This window comes from Podarcis raffonei, chromosome 7 (assembly GCF_027172205.1).
Source record: "Podarcis raffonei isolate rPodRaf1 chromosome 7, rPodRaf1.pri, whole genome shotgun sequence".
In the NCBI taxonomy this organism is placed as follows: domain Eukaryota; kingdom Metazoa; phylum Chordata; class Lepidosauria; order Squamata; family Lacertidae; genus Podarcis; species Podarcis raffonei.
This window is the reverse complement of record NC_070608.1, coordinates 11,177,224-11,193,471: the sequence shown is the minus strand read 5'-3', so window position 1 is coordinate 11,193,471 and position 16,248 is coordinate 11,177,224. Positions and strand designations below refer to the sequence as shown.

The 16,248-nt window shown below is 43.9% G+C and overlaps 1 protein-coding gene across 3 annotated transcripts in view; it reads right to left on the bottom strand.

The window, feature by feature from the left end:
- Positions 1-9,081: 9,081 nt before the first annotated feature.
- The window catches only part of KCNQ3 (potassium voltage-gated channel subfamily Q member 3), a 152,239-nt gene continuing 145,072 nt past the window's right edge, over positions 9,082-16,248 (bottom strand). For all 3 annotated transcript variants that reach the window (XM_053395276.1, XM_053395279.1, XM_053395278.1), the window contains 6 exons: positions 15,627-15,814; positions 14,015-14,117; positions 13,313-13,444; positions 12,548-12,646; positions 11,585-11,669; positions 9,082-10,642 (listed from right to left, as the gene is read on the bottom strand). In XM_053395276.1, the coding sequence (XP_053251251.1) occupies positions 9,926-10,642; positions 11,585-11,669; positions 12,548-12,646; positions 13,313-13,444; positions 14,015-14,117; positions 15,627-15,814 (1,324 nt within the window). In that variant the 3' untranslated portion in view covers positions 9,082-9,925. The remainder of the gene's footprint in view (positions 10,643-11,584; positions 11,670-12,547; positions 12,647-13,312; positions 13,445-14,014; positions 14,118-15,626; positions 15,815-16,248) is intronic.

Below are 16,248 nucleotides of genomic sequence, written 5' to 3'. Positions count from 1 at the left end.
TATATATATATATATATATATATGTATATATAACACATTGAAATCAACATATTAAAGTTGTTCAAATGTTGGACAGTGCTGGAATATAAATTACACATAACTGTTTAAAAATTACATTAAATGATATTAGAAAGAGCTCTGAAGGCCACTTGTATAAAAGTTGTGTTTCCCTTGTCAGCCCGGATCTGAAGAGCATCTGTTGTAGCGTGGAGAAATTATTTGAATGAGCAAGGCACAATTACAAGTTAGAAGAACAAAAGGCTCTAAGCTAGAAAACAAAACGCGATTGATCATATAACTGGGCGGCACGTTGGTGCAAGGGGGAGGTGGGTTTACAAAGTGCTTTTTTTAAAAAAGAAAGGCTCTAACAGTACATTTAAAGCATCATCATACCACTTTAAACTATCACGACAACCCCTGGGAACAATAGTTTGTTAGGGGTGCTGAGAGATGTTAGGAGACTCCCTGTTCCCTTCAGAGAGCTACAGCTCACAGAGTTCCCTGGCCAGAGGGATTGATTGTTCAGCCACTCTGGGAATTGTCACTCTTTGCAAACTCTCAAGATCCCTTGGAGTGGTACAATAGTGCTTCAAATGCATAGTTCAGAGGTGGCCGGAGCCTCGTTTGGAGTACCCAATCAGCAATTCATTTTTCACAGGCAATTGTATTTTGAATCAAGCAATGTCTGAAGGGGCAGCAAATATTGGTTCTAGTCCTATCACAAGCTGGTGCTGTGGCTTATCTCCATGGCAGTCTAGATAGAAGCAAAGCCTTCTTTGACACATACATGCACATCACCAATGTACAGTCGTACCTTGGTTTTCAAACAGAATGCGTTCCGGAAGTCCGTTCAGCTTCCAAAATGTTCGGGAACCAAGCCGCGGCTTCCGATTGGTGGCAGGAGCATCCAGCAGCCAATTGGAAGCTGTGGAAGTCGTGCCGGATGTTCAGCTTCTGAGGCAAAGTTTGCAAACCAGAACACCTACCGTATTTTTTGCTCTATAAGACACACTTTTTCCCTCCTAAAAAGTAAGGGGAAATGTGTGTGCATCTTATGGAGCAAATGCAGGCTGCGCAGCTATCCCAGAAGCCAGAACAGCAAGAGGGAGAGCTGCGCAGCAATCCCTCTTGCAGTTCTGGCTTCAGGGATAGCCGCACAAAGCCTCTTCAACAACATTTGATTCAGATTTTTTTTTCTTGTTTTCCTCCTCTAAAAACTTGGTGCGTCTTATGGTCGGGTGCGTCTTATACAGCGAAAAATGCAGTACTTCCAGGTTTGCTGTGTTTGGGTTCCAAGTTGTTCGTGAACTAAGCTGTTCGAAAACCAAGGTACGACTGTATATGTCAACGCATTTTGATTGTAAACTTTGCTTATTAAGAGGAGGGCTGTCCTTCTTTAGTTCTATATTTATATTTACGGTACAGCTGGAGAGACTAGTTAACACCCCCAATTTGGCAACCTGATCTGCCCCCCGCCCCCTATCCTGCAAGAAGGTTTTATTTTTATTTTTGGCTCCCCAACATCTCATTGATTTTGACAACAGCAGCAGGGGAAAGGAGATAAAAACAGCCCAGACTTAGTGCTGAGATGGGCACCTTGATGGGCATACAAAATGGCCTCTCCCCAGTCATCAGAATGATCATTCGGCAAGAGGGGGCAATGATATGCCACTCCTTAGCTGATCTCTGCAGATCTAAGAGATGCTTCTTCCATCAATGGCCTGCAGGAGAAGGTTGAATGCAGCCCTTGTAGCCAAAAGAGTTAGCCACCCTCGCTGTACAATGCCTACTGGCTTTGTGTGTTTTATCAATATAATAATTGCAGCAGCAGCATCAAGAAGTGCCCTGTGACAGAGTCCTTTGCCTGTCTATGGAGAGAAAGAACCTGGAGTGCTCAGAGATGGAGAGTTCTTGGATAAAACTTCCAGACCACCAGTTGTCTATCCCTAGACCAGCCTTCCCAAACATAATACCCATCAGATGGCATGCACTCCAGCTCCCATCATCCTCAGCCAACTTCGTGAAGAACACTGCCTTGGACAGTAACCTTACAATGCAATCCTAATCTGGCCAGGATGAGACAGACAGGTGTCACTAGCAGGTTAGTGGGCAGAGACCTCAAATATGTTTAGAGAATTCTGCAGGCATAAATCCAAAGGCCAACGGTGTTTCGGCCAGCAGTACATAGGACCTTCTGGGACAGATGTGGCCTTGGATCTACTGGATCCCGCTCAAAAAAGCCCTGAGAACTTCAAGCCCAATTAGCCACCAGCTGGTGCGGGTCATTTTCTCCCATTGTTTTCAATGGGGAGGGGAGATTTAAAATAAAACGATAACAAGAGTTGCTGAGGCTGAAAGAAACACATTACCCAACACCACAAGTTTCTGCCTTCAGCAGAAAAAGCTGGAGGATTTCATTAGAGGCAGGTCCCAATGAGTTTGATGTACTCTACAGCCCTACCTGCAAGAATGTGGAGTTTATAATGTAGCATTTGCTTAGGAGCCCAGCCGAATCCTAAGCATGTTGACTCAGAAGTAAGCCCTGTCAAATTTGGTGATAATGACTCCCATCCCTTAGAAGTGAGCATGGGCCAGATCCAGGGAGGTGTGTCCCACTTTGCCCATCAAGATGAAGCAGGAAGTGATGCCTTGCAACTGCCTCACAGCTCCTGCCACGGCTGCCATACCTGTTGCTTCCATTCTGCCACCTCAGCTACTGGCAAAGAAGCAGTGCTGGAATCAGCACAAATTTCAGGTGAGATCCCACCCGACTTGGATGAGATCTCACTGAAATCGCTTGAGATCTTGCACAATCTCATGTAATTCAGGACATTGTTTCAGCCGATAGCAGAGCTGTTTATCTGCCAGTGGCCTCAGTCTGCCTAATGGCATAACCGGCACTGGCTAGATCGCCATCCTATGGGTAACTTGGACCTGCTACACAAATGGTCCTGCCATAACACACATTTTAAAAAGCTCCGTTGAGATCAGTACTAGAGACTTCCCTGAATTTTACCTAAATAAGAACTAAGAGGCTAACTTTGCAGGGGTGCTGGGGTCAGGTAAACAAACTAGAGAATGTTGGAACAATTTTGCCGCATTGCCTTTAAAATTTGCCCAGTCCAAATCTGTAGCTCTAACGATGAACACACAAACAAACAAATTATAAAATACAATGGACGAAACCTAGACTAAGCTTTGAAATCAATGGGATAAGTCTGTGGAAGAATGGAAGCCCTTTTTGGACTACTTAAGGAAATATTGCACTATGATGAACTCGTGAGCAGGATTTGAATTATGGGCAACAGAAGGAATTAAAGAATACAATATTGATGTTATGGTATAGGAGAAAGAAAGTAGGGGGTGGGGTAAAAAACACCATGGAAAATGGGGTACGAAGTCAAAAGAAGATAAATCTATTATGTATTGAAGTATATATGTAAAATTTTTGAAAACAATAAAATTTATTATTAAAAAACGTTTAGGAATGTAAGAAAACATCAATATTTGTTTGACTCATGTCTGTCAACTACAGCAATGTTTTCATTCCACTGCAGTTCAACCTCTGGTGTTATTCATCTTACTGAATGTAATTGTCCACTGTGATGGAGGTTCACATAATTACATAATTAAATCCACACCATTCATTTTGATGCAAAGAACATAAAAAACCGTAAGTTGAGCCTTCTGGAGCGGGCCAATGTCCTATCTAGTCCAGCAATCTGTTCTCTCAGTTGCCAACTGAGTGGAGCATGAGTGGAATAATGTGTCCAGTTCTGGGTGCCACAATTTTAAGGATATTGACAAGCTGGAACGTGTGCAGAGGAGGACAACCAAGATGATCAAGGGTCTGGAAGCCAAGCCTGATGAGGAACGGTTGAAGGAGCTGGGTATGTTCACCCTGGAAAAGAGGACACTGAGAGGAGATACGTCAGCCATCTTCAAATATCTCAAGGGCCGTCACGTGGAAGATGGAGCAAGCTTGTTTTCTCCCGCTCTGGAGGGAAGGACTCAAACCAATGGCTTCGAGTTGCAAGAAAGGAGATTCTGACTAAACATTGGGAAGAAGTTTCTGACAGTAAGAGCTGTTTGACAGTGGAACAGTCTCCCTTGGAGGTTGTGGACTCTCCTTTCGTGGAGGTTTTTAAGCAGAGGTTGGATGGACATCTGTCCAGGATGCTTTAACTGAGATTCCTGCATTGCATAGAGTTGGACTAAAGGACCCTTGAGGTTCTTTCCAACTCTACAATTCTTTGAGTTAATGCTGCTCTTGCAGATACACCTGGTTTCCAAAGTGGCAGTGCTATTTAGCTGATGTGCCACCATTTTTTTTATTAAAAAAAAATCTCATTTTTTTGTTTTCTTTTTTTTTTACCCTGATCACACTTGTTCAGTTGCTGAATCCCTTGAGCTATTTTCTCAGCCAGTCACCTGAAGCAATTCAAAGCAGCTTCTTAGCAGCAGCAGCCTAACAATGAAAAACCTGCTCTCAGTCGACCCGCTAAAAACAATTTGCTCCGTTGTTGATTTTTTTAAGTCACCACGGACAGAAAACAGATTGAATCAGCCACAACTCCTGGATGAAAACAGGATAATAATCTTGCTAAACTTAGTGGGATATGTAAGGAAAATATTACTGCAACCACAACAAGGACGACCATGGATAGAATCAGCCTTTCTGCCAACCTGCAAGGGATGTAATGTACTTCTGATAAAGTTTTTCTTTTTTGCATTCTCTCCCACATGGTCTCAGTGCTGCTTGCAAGGTTAATCTAAGGCCATGTAGAGATGCCATATTTTTCACCCACAATAAAGTGATCGGATGAGAATTGGCACATAGCGACAGACTAGGGCTGCCATGGCTTTGCCCCCACCTCCCAAATAGCTCAACAACTTTTGCATCTGGATTTTCACTTTTTGAAATATGGCAACCCACAACGGACACCCTGTTTTGAAACCCTGCTAGGTGCATTAATAAGAAACACTTGTCAGATTTGGACGGCACATTTTCTTCACCATGGGCTGCGCCAGCCCCTGTTCCACATGATCTATCGTTAATTGCTTTACACTCTTCGGAAATTCAACTACAGGCTCTTTTGTAGTGTGAGAGATGTCATGTGCTCCCCCCCCCAAAAAAAAGAGAGATCTGGCATGCTAAGCTTCTCTATGGCCAAGATGGGACAAAGAAATGCCCTATTAAAACCCACCATGGGTAAAAGGAATTCAGGTAACTGAAAGGAAATGGATGACATTTCTAAGCACGATCATTTAAAATGACGGTTTCCCATGGGACCATAAATTCAGCAAACACACCACTTCCACCTTCGCATCACTTGTGAAAGACAGCACCAGTATATAGAATCGGCCAAGTCCGAGTTGTTGTCATGATGGTAATGGTAGCATATTGCCAACCTTAATTTCCAGAAATCCTGACATGATCAATCCTCACCAAATGGTATCAGCATTCCCCCCCCCTTGCAATTATTATGGTCCATGGGAGAAGATTTCCAATGAGCACTGGTGGAAAAGGCATCACATTCACGAATGGTTCACCTGCCGTGAGTCCTGCAAAAGAGGTTGCCTGCCGACAGTGATGCTCAGGTGACCTCATGATCTAGGCTTGCTTCAGATTTTTACAGCATGGACGATGACATCGTCAGAGGAGCTGGCATGGGCCTGCCATATTCCTGCATGGCAGGGGTTTGAACTATATGGTCCACAGGGTCCCTTCCAACTCTACAATTCTACAATTCTATGGTTCTATGTCCTTGACCCATTTACAGAAATAAGGGATGGACCACAGCTCAGTGGCAGAGCACATGTTCTTCCTGCAGAGGTTGAAAATCCTGGCCATTTCCAGTTAAAGGAGTTAGGTAGCAGGAGAGATCCTGGAGAGAAGCTGCCGGTCAGAGTTGTCAGTACTGAGTTAGATAGCCCTAGTAATAAGGAAGCATTCTATGTTCCTAAAGGTGTTCCGTGTAAAGGTCTGTTATGTAGAATGACTTGATTCACATGACTTATCCCCTTAAAAAGTGTGGGGAGGGAGTGCATACAGCCACAACGCGCATGGGGTTCTGCAAAAAAAGAGATACTCTGCATGTTACATGATGTATGCAGTGCAAGAGCATCTGCCCTCATCACACCAAATGTATTGCCTCACCAGTCCATCAGGCGTCTGAAGCGAGCCTTACTCTTCTGCAAGACGGTAAATGAGTACCGTTCTCTTCCTACCAATGGTCCTGCGAATGTGCCCCATAACATACACAGGTAGTAAAAGGGGGGAAATATATCAATGAACTTTCCACTGATTTCAACTTGTTTGGCAGATATGGACAAACTGAGCCCCACGTAGTCCTCTGCGGCGAGGTATAATTAGCCCCATTTTACAGATGGGGAAACAGAAGCATGAGGGAACCAGGTCATTCATTGATGCACAGGGGCCTACCAAAAGAGTAAAAAAAGGGGGGGCCTCGATATACCAAGCTGGCTATTTTACGGGTGATGTGAAATTTCAGTGCCACTGAAACAGAGTGCCAATTTTTTTGCTGATCTCTGCTGGATTAGGATACATCCTTTGCTGTGTGCCGGGTTTTGTATTATTAGGAGGAGCAGAAAAGTATGAGTAGCTCGACTTCAGTTTGTCAAGGGTATCAAGCCGTGTCTCACTGGAGTTATCTCTCCTAACGATTGGTAATAGATTCTTCGGTCTTCCAAAATATTGTACTGTACTCCTTTTGCACAATATATGCTTGCCCAGGACACTGATCATAAATGATGGAGATTCTGGATGCATTAACATCACATTCAAACCAATGGAACGTAAGATCACTCTTATGTGCTCCAATACCATAGAGCTCAGTGGGATTCAGAGCTGGCCTGCACTCCATGGAGGAATATCTGGCTGCTGTATTGTGGTTTTCCCTACAAGGAGTGTGAAGGGGAGAAGCATAACTCTGAAACACAGAACATGCTTCTCAGGGCATGTCCATGGGGTGTCCGTCCTAGTGGTGTAGACTCACATTTCCCTTTGGTATGTGACCTGTTCCCTACAGAGCCAGTACTGGCATAAATGCAGCAAACATGTCTGCTACCATAAAGTAATGAAATGTGACGGGGCTGCATTTACATGACACTTTATCTCATTTTCACGTTTGCCTAACTGTTTGTTTCTGCATGATAGGCATCTCCCTGTTTTCACACGTTTAAGGCATGCCCGACTGCGCATATATGCGTCACCACAAACCCAGAAGTGGCACAAAAAGGAGCAAAAACAACCCTCAAAGAACATCCAGCAATCCTACGAGCCTTTGCAAGTGCAATTCCATGGCTATAGCCTTTGGAGAGCATACCCTCCAAGATTTCTCCAATGAAAATAGGGACGTCCCATTCCCTAATTTATACCCTACGCATCTTACTGGGTTGCCCCAGCCACTCTGGGCAGCTTCCAACATATATAGGTAAAAGGTAAAGGGGCCCCTGACCATTAGGTCCAGTCGTGGATGACTCTGGGGTTGCGGCGCTCATCTCGCTTTATTGGCCAAGGGAGCCGGCGTACAGCTTCCGGGTCATGTGGCATGACTAAGCTGCTTCTGGCGAACCAGAGCAGCTCACGGAAACACCGTTTACCTTCCCGCTGGAGTGGTACCTATTTATCTACTTGCACTTTGACGTGCTTTCAAACTGCTAGGTGGGCAGGAGCTGGGACTGAGCAACAGGAGCTCACCCCGTTGCGGGGATTCGAACCGCCGACCTTTTGATCAGCAAGTCCTAGGCTCTGTGGTTTAACCCACAGCGCCACCCGTGTCCTCCAACATATATAAAAATATAATGAAACATTGAACATCTTTTTAAAAGCCTTCCCTACACAGGGCTGCCTTCAGATGTCTCGGAGGTTGGCTAACTCCATACCCTCCAACATTTCTCCAATGAAAATAGGGACGTACTACGAAAAAGTGGGACATTCAGGGATCACATCAGAAACCGGGATAGCTTCTCTAGATTAGGGACATCCTTGGAAAATAGGGAGGGTTTGGGAGAGTTGGGAGTTTGAGCAAGGATGTTTGGAGGGAGTGATTGTGGTGCTTGCAGGCTTTTTCAATGGTTTCCCAAACATGTGGGATTTCACTCAGAACGTAAAAGGAGAGTTGCCTGTATACTTGAGCTTTCACACAGTGCAAAAGCCACCTCTGAAACTGTAGTGGAACATAATGGGATTGTAGTGAAGCATAGCACAATTTAGCACTCATTTCCATATTATATACTACCTGGGAGCAAATAATATGGAAATGAGCATTAACCTTGCACTATAATTTCGTAATAGTTCCAGAAGTAGTTTTCACATTGTATGAAAGCTCAAATACAATGCAGAGCTTAACAGTTAGGGAAAAGTTCTGAAAATGGAATAAAGTAATTTATATGTGACAACGGCAGCCAGAATGTTATATGCACAAAAATGGAAAGAAGAGGCATTTCCAACGAAGGAGGAATGGCTTTAAAAAGTAATGGACTATATGAGGTAACGGCAAAGCTGACAACAATATTAAGAGATCAAAATGATGGATTTTTTTAAATAGGAGAATGGAGGTCTTTGGGGGATCATTTGGAAAAAACAATACTGCAAATGAAATCGCAGGCAGGATTTGAGATTGGAGCAGCGGAATAAAAATGATGAAGTAATTGTATTAGAGGGATTTCTGTAGTAGATAAGGGTTTGATAGATAATGCAGGGGAGAAAAGGTTTGGATAAATACATTTTGGAGGTGTGGGTGAGAAGTCCATACATGAACAATGTCCATATTTAATTTGAAGTCAATTTGCAGAAAAATTTGGAAATTTAATTAAAATATATATTAATTTTTAAAAAAGAAAATGGAATAAAGTGCCACGTGAATGCAGCCTTGGTCACCTAAAAATCCTGTTTAAATTAATGGAATTTAAGGAGTCAGAAACCCACCAAGTTTAGTGAGATGGATGCTCTCAAGGTGATAGGAAGGCTGCCACAACCCAGAGTGCTAGGGCACATGTAATTCTCATTGAAAAGTATGCCTACACTCTATGATTTCATATATATATAAATAAAAATAAAACTTCTATTACCAGAAGGGGCATGAAGAATGTTCAGTTATCAAAAGGGGCAGTAAGAGCTGTTCCACAGCAAAATGGACTCCTTCAGAAGTTGCTAGGATCTCCTTCATTTGAGGTTTTTAAGCAAAGGTTGGGTAAACATCCGTCAGGTATTCTTTAGCTCTGATTCCTATTTTGGACAGGTTTGGACTAAAATACCCTCAGGGTTCCTTTTTGAAAAAGGGATATAGCAAAGGAAATTTGGATGAACAGAATGAATTGCAGTGATGCCGGCAAACTGGAAAACCGACGTACAGAAAGACAGGATGGGAGGGTGGAATATTCCACAGACATACACACATATATATATATTGAAAAGGGCATTGCTCTGTAACCTAGTGTTTGGTTTTGCTCTGCTTACACAAATGTAGCATGTGCCACTGTTAGGATATCTTTTTGTGCCCAGAGTTGACCCGGCCCTCGGTATACCGAAGAACATCCATTTTTGCTATGGGTTGTTTTTGTTTTTTTGTTATTTAAAATCACAGAAGAAATTATCTGTACCATTTATAGTGTAAAGTCATGCACAACCATTGCTCAAAACTAAACCGCTTAGTTTTGGCAGCATGAAGAAAACCGCATTAAGCCGACCGTATGAAATGGTGCAGGATGACTACCACTAATACCAGCATGCATTGCAGCCATTGGTGAAATTTGTGTGTGTGTGTGTGTGTGTGTTGGTTTATGAGCTAGGAAGCTTTGGGTGTGTATAGTGAGATATACAAAGTTTATGTTTACATTATGAGAAGAAGCCAGCCAGTGACTCCAACCCCACCCCCAACCCACCCCCACTGGATAATTTTTAAACTGGCTTGCTCGGAGTCCATACTGAATCAGAGAAGCCCTCCCCTGTCGAAGAAAGAGGCATGGAACCACTTGGGGTAAAAGGGTCAGTATCCGTGTCCGTTTCGCCCTCGGCCAAGTAGCGCTTCTCCTTCATCCAGCTTGAGCCCCCGTTCGACCCGAAAAGGAAGTCATCCTTGTCTTGGGAGATGCTGAACCCGCTTGGCGATCGTTCAAGTTCCTCGTGGTTGACAGAGAGGAGGGATAAGGGAGTGTCGCTGTCTCTCGTCAGGCTATGTTTCTGCCTGGAAGAGATTCTGTCTGAGTGGGGGCTCTGGAGGTCTCCTGGTGGGGAACGGTAGGAAACGTGGGGGTCAATGAAGGTGAGTATAGGCAAAACTGTCGGCCTTTCAGCGTACGAAGTTGAGAACGGCATAGCCTGCCACCTACCGGAGTTCTGACCGCCCAACGGCAACGAGAGCGGGCCGACGTCGCAGCCCTGCGTCGAGAAGCCAAAAGGGGGGACTTTGTTCACCGGTACATGGTGGAAACTCGGAGGCATTTCATGAATAGAAGGCTCAGAATATTTGTAAATGATGGACTTCAGTTCAGAATATCTGTTATCCTCTGCTGGGGACACAGTTTCTTTTGAAGGGCACACTTGGACTTGGAGATGCTCCATATGCTGCATGTGCATATCGACCAAAAATTCCAATTTCTTCCCCATGTCATGGACCTGAAAGAGAAGAGCCCATCAGACTGGAGGACAAAGAACAATTGGCAGTCCAATCGTATGCAGAAGGGAACCATTGTTCTTTCTAGCTGATCATGGTCCCCACCAAGGACAGTGGGCAAGGAAACCTGTGACCCTCCAGATTTTGTTGGAACTCCAGTTCCCATCAGCCTCAGTCAGCATGGCCAACAGTCAGGGATGATGGGAGTTGTAGCCCAGCAACTTCTAGACCAGGGGTGGGGAACCACTGGCCCCCCAGATCTTGTTCAACTACAACTCCCATCAGTGCCAGCAAGCATGGCCAATGACCAGGGATGATAGGAGTTGTAATTCAGCTCCCCACACTTGATCTACAGGGCCAGACTAGCCACAGTCTACACTGACTTGAAGCCACTCTCTATGGTTTTAAACAGGATGATTTCACAGAATCAGCTAAAACATGTGCTCCACCGCAGAAGATAAGCCCTTTCCCCCAGAGTTTTCATGTTAGGCTGTGATGGAGGGAGGAGCTTTCACTTATAGTTTCTACATCTTCTCTTGGAGCAAGTTTGTACCAAGAGCTTGTGTACATGCCCCCCTAACAATAGCTCTCTTTAGCCATTTGGAATCTGTGAGCATGTTCAGTCAGGAGGGTGGTATTTCATGTATGGCAGAGGGAAGCCATTTTTGCTTTCAAGTGCTGGACCAACAGTGCATCTGGAAAGCAGCGCATCACTGAGGCCAGATGCAAACGCAACACGAACTTCAAGGAAGTATGGAGTCTCCACCTAAGCCTTTCCACATCTTCTGCAGCCAACTGTAGCAAAAAAGATGGTCACCAGCACAAAATAGATATACAAAATCTCATCATTATAAGCATGTTATACATATATATCGCTATAGGCATGCTATATGTTATAAGTGGGTGTTATAGGGAAAACTTGGGAAGAGCTGAGAATTCCTTACCTGTCTTTCAACTCTGACAAATTTGCCCATCATACTTTGGTCTTCAGGATCTACTGTCGATGCTTTGGCTACATACGGATCATTCCTAAAAGCAAAGAAGGCTCTAGTTTAGGCAAAACCTTTGCTGTTGTTTTCACTCATATTTCCACTTCTTCTGGGCCCAAGGAATTAAGTGCCTCCCACACTAGCTCACCAGTCTTATGTGGCATGGTGGAAGGCCATTGGATGAAGGAGAAGTGGCCTCCTCCAGGCCAGGGGACTGGCCCTTTAAGCACCTGCAATTCTCCAACAAAGGAGGCGGAACATAGGAGAGATGGACTGGAGTCAAAAGGCTCCAAGACCCCATCAGAGCATGCTGCTCAGCAGGAGCTGTCCGTTGTGCTATGACAACTGATCTGCTTGACAGTGCATTCTATAGGTGCTTCCTTGGCCCCAGAGCAAGAACAGCACAGAAACCTGAATGAGTTGCATGTGGTTTTTGACTGAGCGGTGCTGAGGCTGCTGAGATGTTGCGCGATTAATGCTTACCATGTCCTCCTTTGAAGAAGCACAGAATGGCCAACTCAATGATTCCCAAATTGTGTGGCAGGAGGCACCATGATAGAATTATGAAGGTGCTACAAAATGTTATATAATGAAGTGCTCCTGTGAACCAAAAGGCCTATCCACAAATGAGGCTGATCGATGCACCTCTGTATGACTTACTGCTGTAGCTTTGCCTGCCCCCTTTCAATCAGCCTCTGTTAATAGTTCGTAAGTCTGTTGTGTCTTTCTAAGTATGTGCAAACATTCTTTGGTTTGGCTCAGAAACAGTCAGGTTTTGCAAGGGTTCACTTAAGTGTTTTGGTGGTTGGTTGCAGTTTTTGTAAAATCTACAGCAGGGATGGATGGACAACACTGGCTCTCTAGGTGTTGTTGGACAGTTGTCTATTCTCAACAAGCTGTGCACAAGAGGAATTTCACCTTGGAGACTGCTGCGAAGGGTAAGGGAAGGCGCCTCCTTTCTGGGATTTCTTATGCTTGGGAGTGGACGGAGGTCCAGGTGCAAAAATCATATCTATTCTGAAAGAAGACAGTAAGAGGACATAATGAAACGGGTGTGAGTCATTCGTTGTTGGCCCACGGCCCCAGTTACATTCTAGAATCAAAAGGTGTGCTATAAATCTTCCAAATACATCAATAGCTTTAGCTCCCATTTGGTTATGGGTTTTTTTTGAGGGGGTGTGTGGCAATCACACAGGGCCCCCAGACGCTTAACGGTCTATTAATCCTTGTGCCACCACTGTGCTCGCTTTTCCCGCTGCCACCAACCAGTTACTCTCTGGTAAAACACTGAGTCCAGACAGTTGTTAAAAGTGAACAAAAAAACCAAAAGTTTATTTTACAGACATTAACAAGCTTATTGTTTCTCCGATAATATTCCTGTCAATATCTTAACTTTAGTTTCTTTACTGCATGGTGACATGATGTATGTGGGAATTTATGTGCATATACCTCTGCCGTCCTCCCTTACCAGACAGAGGACGGGTGAGTTGAAGCACCTTCCAAAATGTGGGCAGGGTTTTCTGTACAAAGTGGTAACTTCTGAATATCTCCTACAGCCGTCACTGGTGCATGGGTTGGCAACCCCAAAGAGTCTTCTAATCCATACTGTGAAATTCTGGGCCAGTCCTTGCCAGCTGAACATCTTTACACCTTTAGCACACTGCTGGCAGCAGAGCCACTTACCTCGCTTGAAGGTATTTGATCCTGGTAAGCATGTCAAGGTGTCCTGCTGAATATTGCTCTATCACATCCTTTACATCATAAGGCCTCAAGGTCTCCTTGAATCGCTTCTTATAGAGGCGGAACTGTAGTATTCTGGTAGAAGGAGAGAATGTTTATCGCTGGGGTTTCCCTTGGCTAGTTCCCGCCATTCTCATAGAGGAAGGGATTGCATATGTATCTGTGTTTAAATATCAGCCTTGCTTATTAGACTGCTGCGCTAACCATAGTTCAGCCTTTGCCACGCTGGCTCACCTCCAGCGCCCATCAGCCCCACTCAATGTGACCAATTGGCATACATAGCAGGAGGTATAGCCAATAACATCTGCTCTAACTAGCTAACGGGCTGCTCTAGGTAGCTACAATTGGAAATAAAACTGTCAATATCATAATGCCGTTATTAAAAAATAGTGTCATTACTCTAAACAAAAAACTAAGGTGAAGCAGCACTTCCCAAAACAACTTGCAAACCGAAACACAGCCACTCATTGAGATTTGCACTTCTCTGAATTTTGCAATGCATTTCCCCAGCTCTAAATGCATCTTGAGACTCGGAAAACGAGAAAAACCAAGTTTTCCCCTGGTTGCAGTCATCACAAAGGTCGGGTTTACAGGGGCCAATATTTTAAACTGAGGCAAAAAGAGGACAACAAGCACAGACTTTACCTGACAGCTCGGATGACCACTTTCAGCGTGGGGATCATGTCTTCAATGAGGAGTTCATTGCTGTACCCTCTGTCTTCTGCCAGAGGATCCCCAGTTCCAGCATCTAAAAGGTGAGTGAAGAATCCACATGAAGGAAGGGCAGATGCAGAAGAGTTCAGAGCAAAGTGGAGCTGCTCCTACAGTACCAGCTAAATTCTCGTATTATTGGGTTGTATCCATTGAAAATGTCCCAGTAGCACAAGACTTCTGCACGCACAATGGAAAATTCCATTATTCTCTCCTCATGCGCCCCCCTCCAAAAAAATATTCTCCGGAGGACTGGTGGAACCCCCAGACCAGACCGGATCTGGGGTGCCCACAGGAGGAGAGGAAGATGATATTACTTTGTACAAGTGGAAGTCTTTGCCCAAACCCATAGTTACCACCCATCAAAACCATGGCTCCCAAATGTTATCCAGGCCAATGTAGAAGTCAGAAACTAGTTCTCTTGAATTTAACAGTTCATCATGCATTCTTCTTTAGTTAAAACAAAACAAAACAAAACCCTACTCTTTTGACACTTGTTAATTAGCTGTGTTGCCTGAATAAAACCATGCTTAAAGTATTAGTCCCAATTAAGTTGTTGCTGTTGTTGTTGTTGTTGTTGTTGTTGTTGTTGTTGTTGTTTATTGGATTTATATTCCGCCCTGTACCCGGGGGGCTCAGGGCAGTTCACATAATAAAATCAAGATATAAAACCACAAAATACCTAATGAAAATAAAAACAACAACCTGATAGCCCCGAGGACACAACCTAATGTGTGGCTGAGCAGGATTTCTGACACACATTAACATTCTTCATATTACCTGGCAGTATTTACATGACTTAACCTGGGAGCAAAAGAAAACACCTCAAGGGCCAAACCATATGTGTACCAAATTCACAAGGTAGAATTGATGTTGGCCACTACTACTCCAAAATACAGGGGGGCGGGTTGACCTGAATGTGCACATTACTTCTCATTTCTTTTTCTCTGTCTTCAGGGCAAATATTGAACAGTGTTGTGTACGCCTTTCCTGACACCCTTGAAAATGTGTGTGTGAATTGATCTATGGATTCCCTGAAAAATGTGAAAGTTCATAAATGAACACAACACCTTTTACTGCAATGTCTTAAGAGTCAAGCAAGGTACTGTTTTGTGAGGTGTGTTTTCTCATAGTTCACCCCCCCCCCTTTAAAAGGGTTGTGTGGGTCGAACTAGTTTTTAAAACCTGAAATGCAGAATCACGTCCCGAATGTGTGCACCAAATTTCATTCCAAGATCTAAATATTCAGCAAAGTGATAATAAGCAAACAAACAGGGCTTGTGATCAAACTTTGTTCAGACAATAAGAAGTAAGAGTTTGCTGTTTTGAAAATGTCCTCCTAATTGAAAATTCAGAAGGGAGAGAGAGAGAGAGAGAGAGAGAGAGAGAGAGAGAGAGACTCAACCGAAAATTCAGAGCTTTGTCAGATTATACATTTATGCAACATTCAATGTCAACTCCAGCCAAAGGGACTCAGAAAATGGAGAGAGTGATCGGTGAAATAGCCCAGGAAAATTAAAAACAGAAATCAATGTGAACCTTTTACCTTCGGAACTTTGCCAGAATGCATAAGCTTTCATTCGGAATGCAGTGCGAAAACGCTCCCTATTATTCAAGGCAACAGTCTTAGGTTCTTTAGAAGGACTTTCTTCAATTGCATCTACATTCAGAGGGGTAAATAGCTTTCCTTTAGTATTGGTACCACGAACCCGATCCAAGAGACCCAGCTTTTGGCTAAAAAAAATAAGGAAAAGGGATCATTTTCCCCCTCACTCTCACACAGACCTGCATTTCAAGGTGCTCCTCATGCATTACATCCCAAGCAAACATATGCATGAAGGATACTATTAAGGACCACATGGCAGCTGACTGTATAAACCCACAAATCAATGTTTTCATAGGTCTTCAAATAAAATGCCATCAATGGACCACCCAACATCACACTCACCCTACTGAAGAATTAATCACACATATTTATTGGCTGAACTTGCACCACTAGTATTTTCTTTGAACGAATGAATATGGTGTGTTTCAGCCAGGATTCCTGCAAACAATGATACCCGATTTGCTAAGCAATCCCACTAGGTTACCCCACCAGGGTTAAATGAATCCACCGGTTGGAAGTTTTGATCTGCCATACATAATGTGATTCCAGTCCACCAACATTA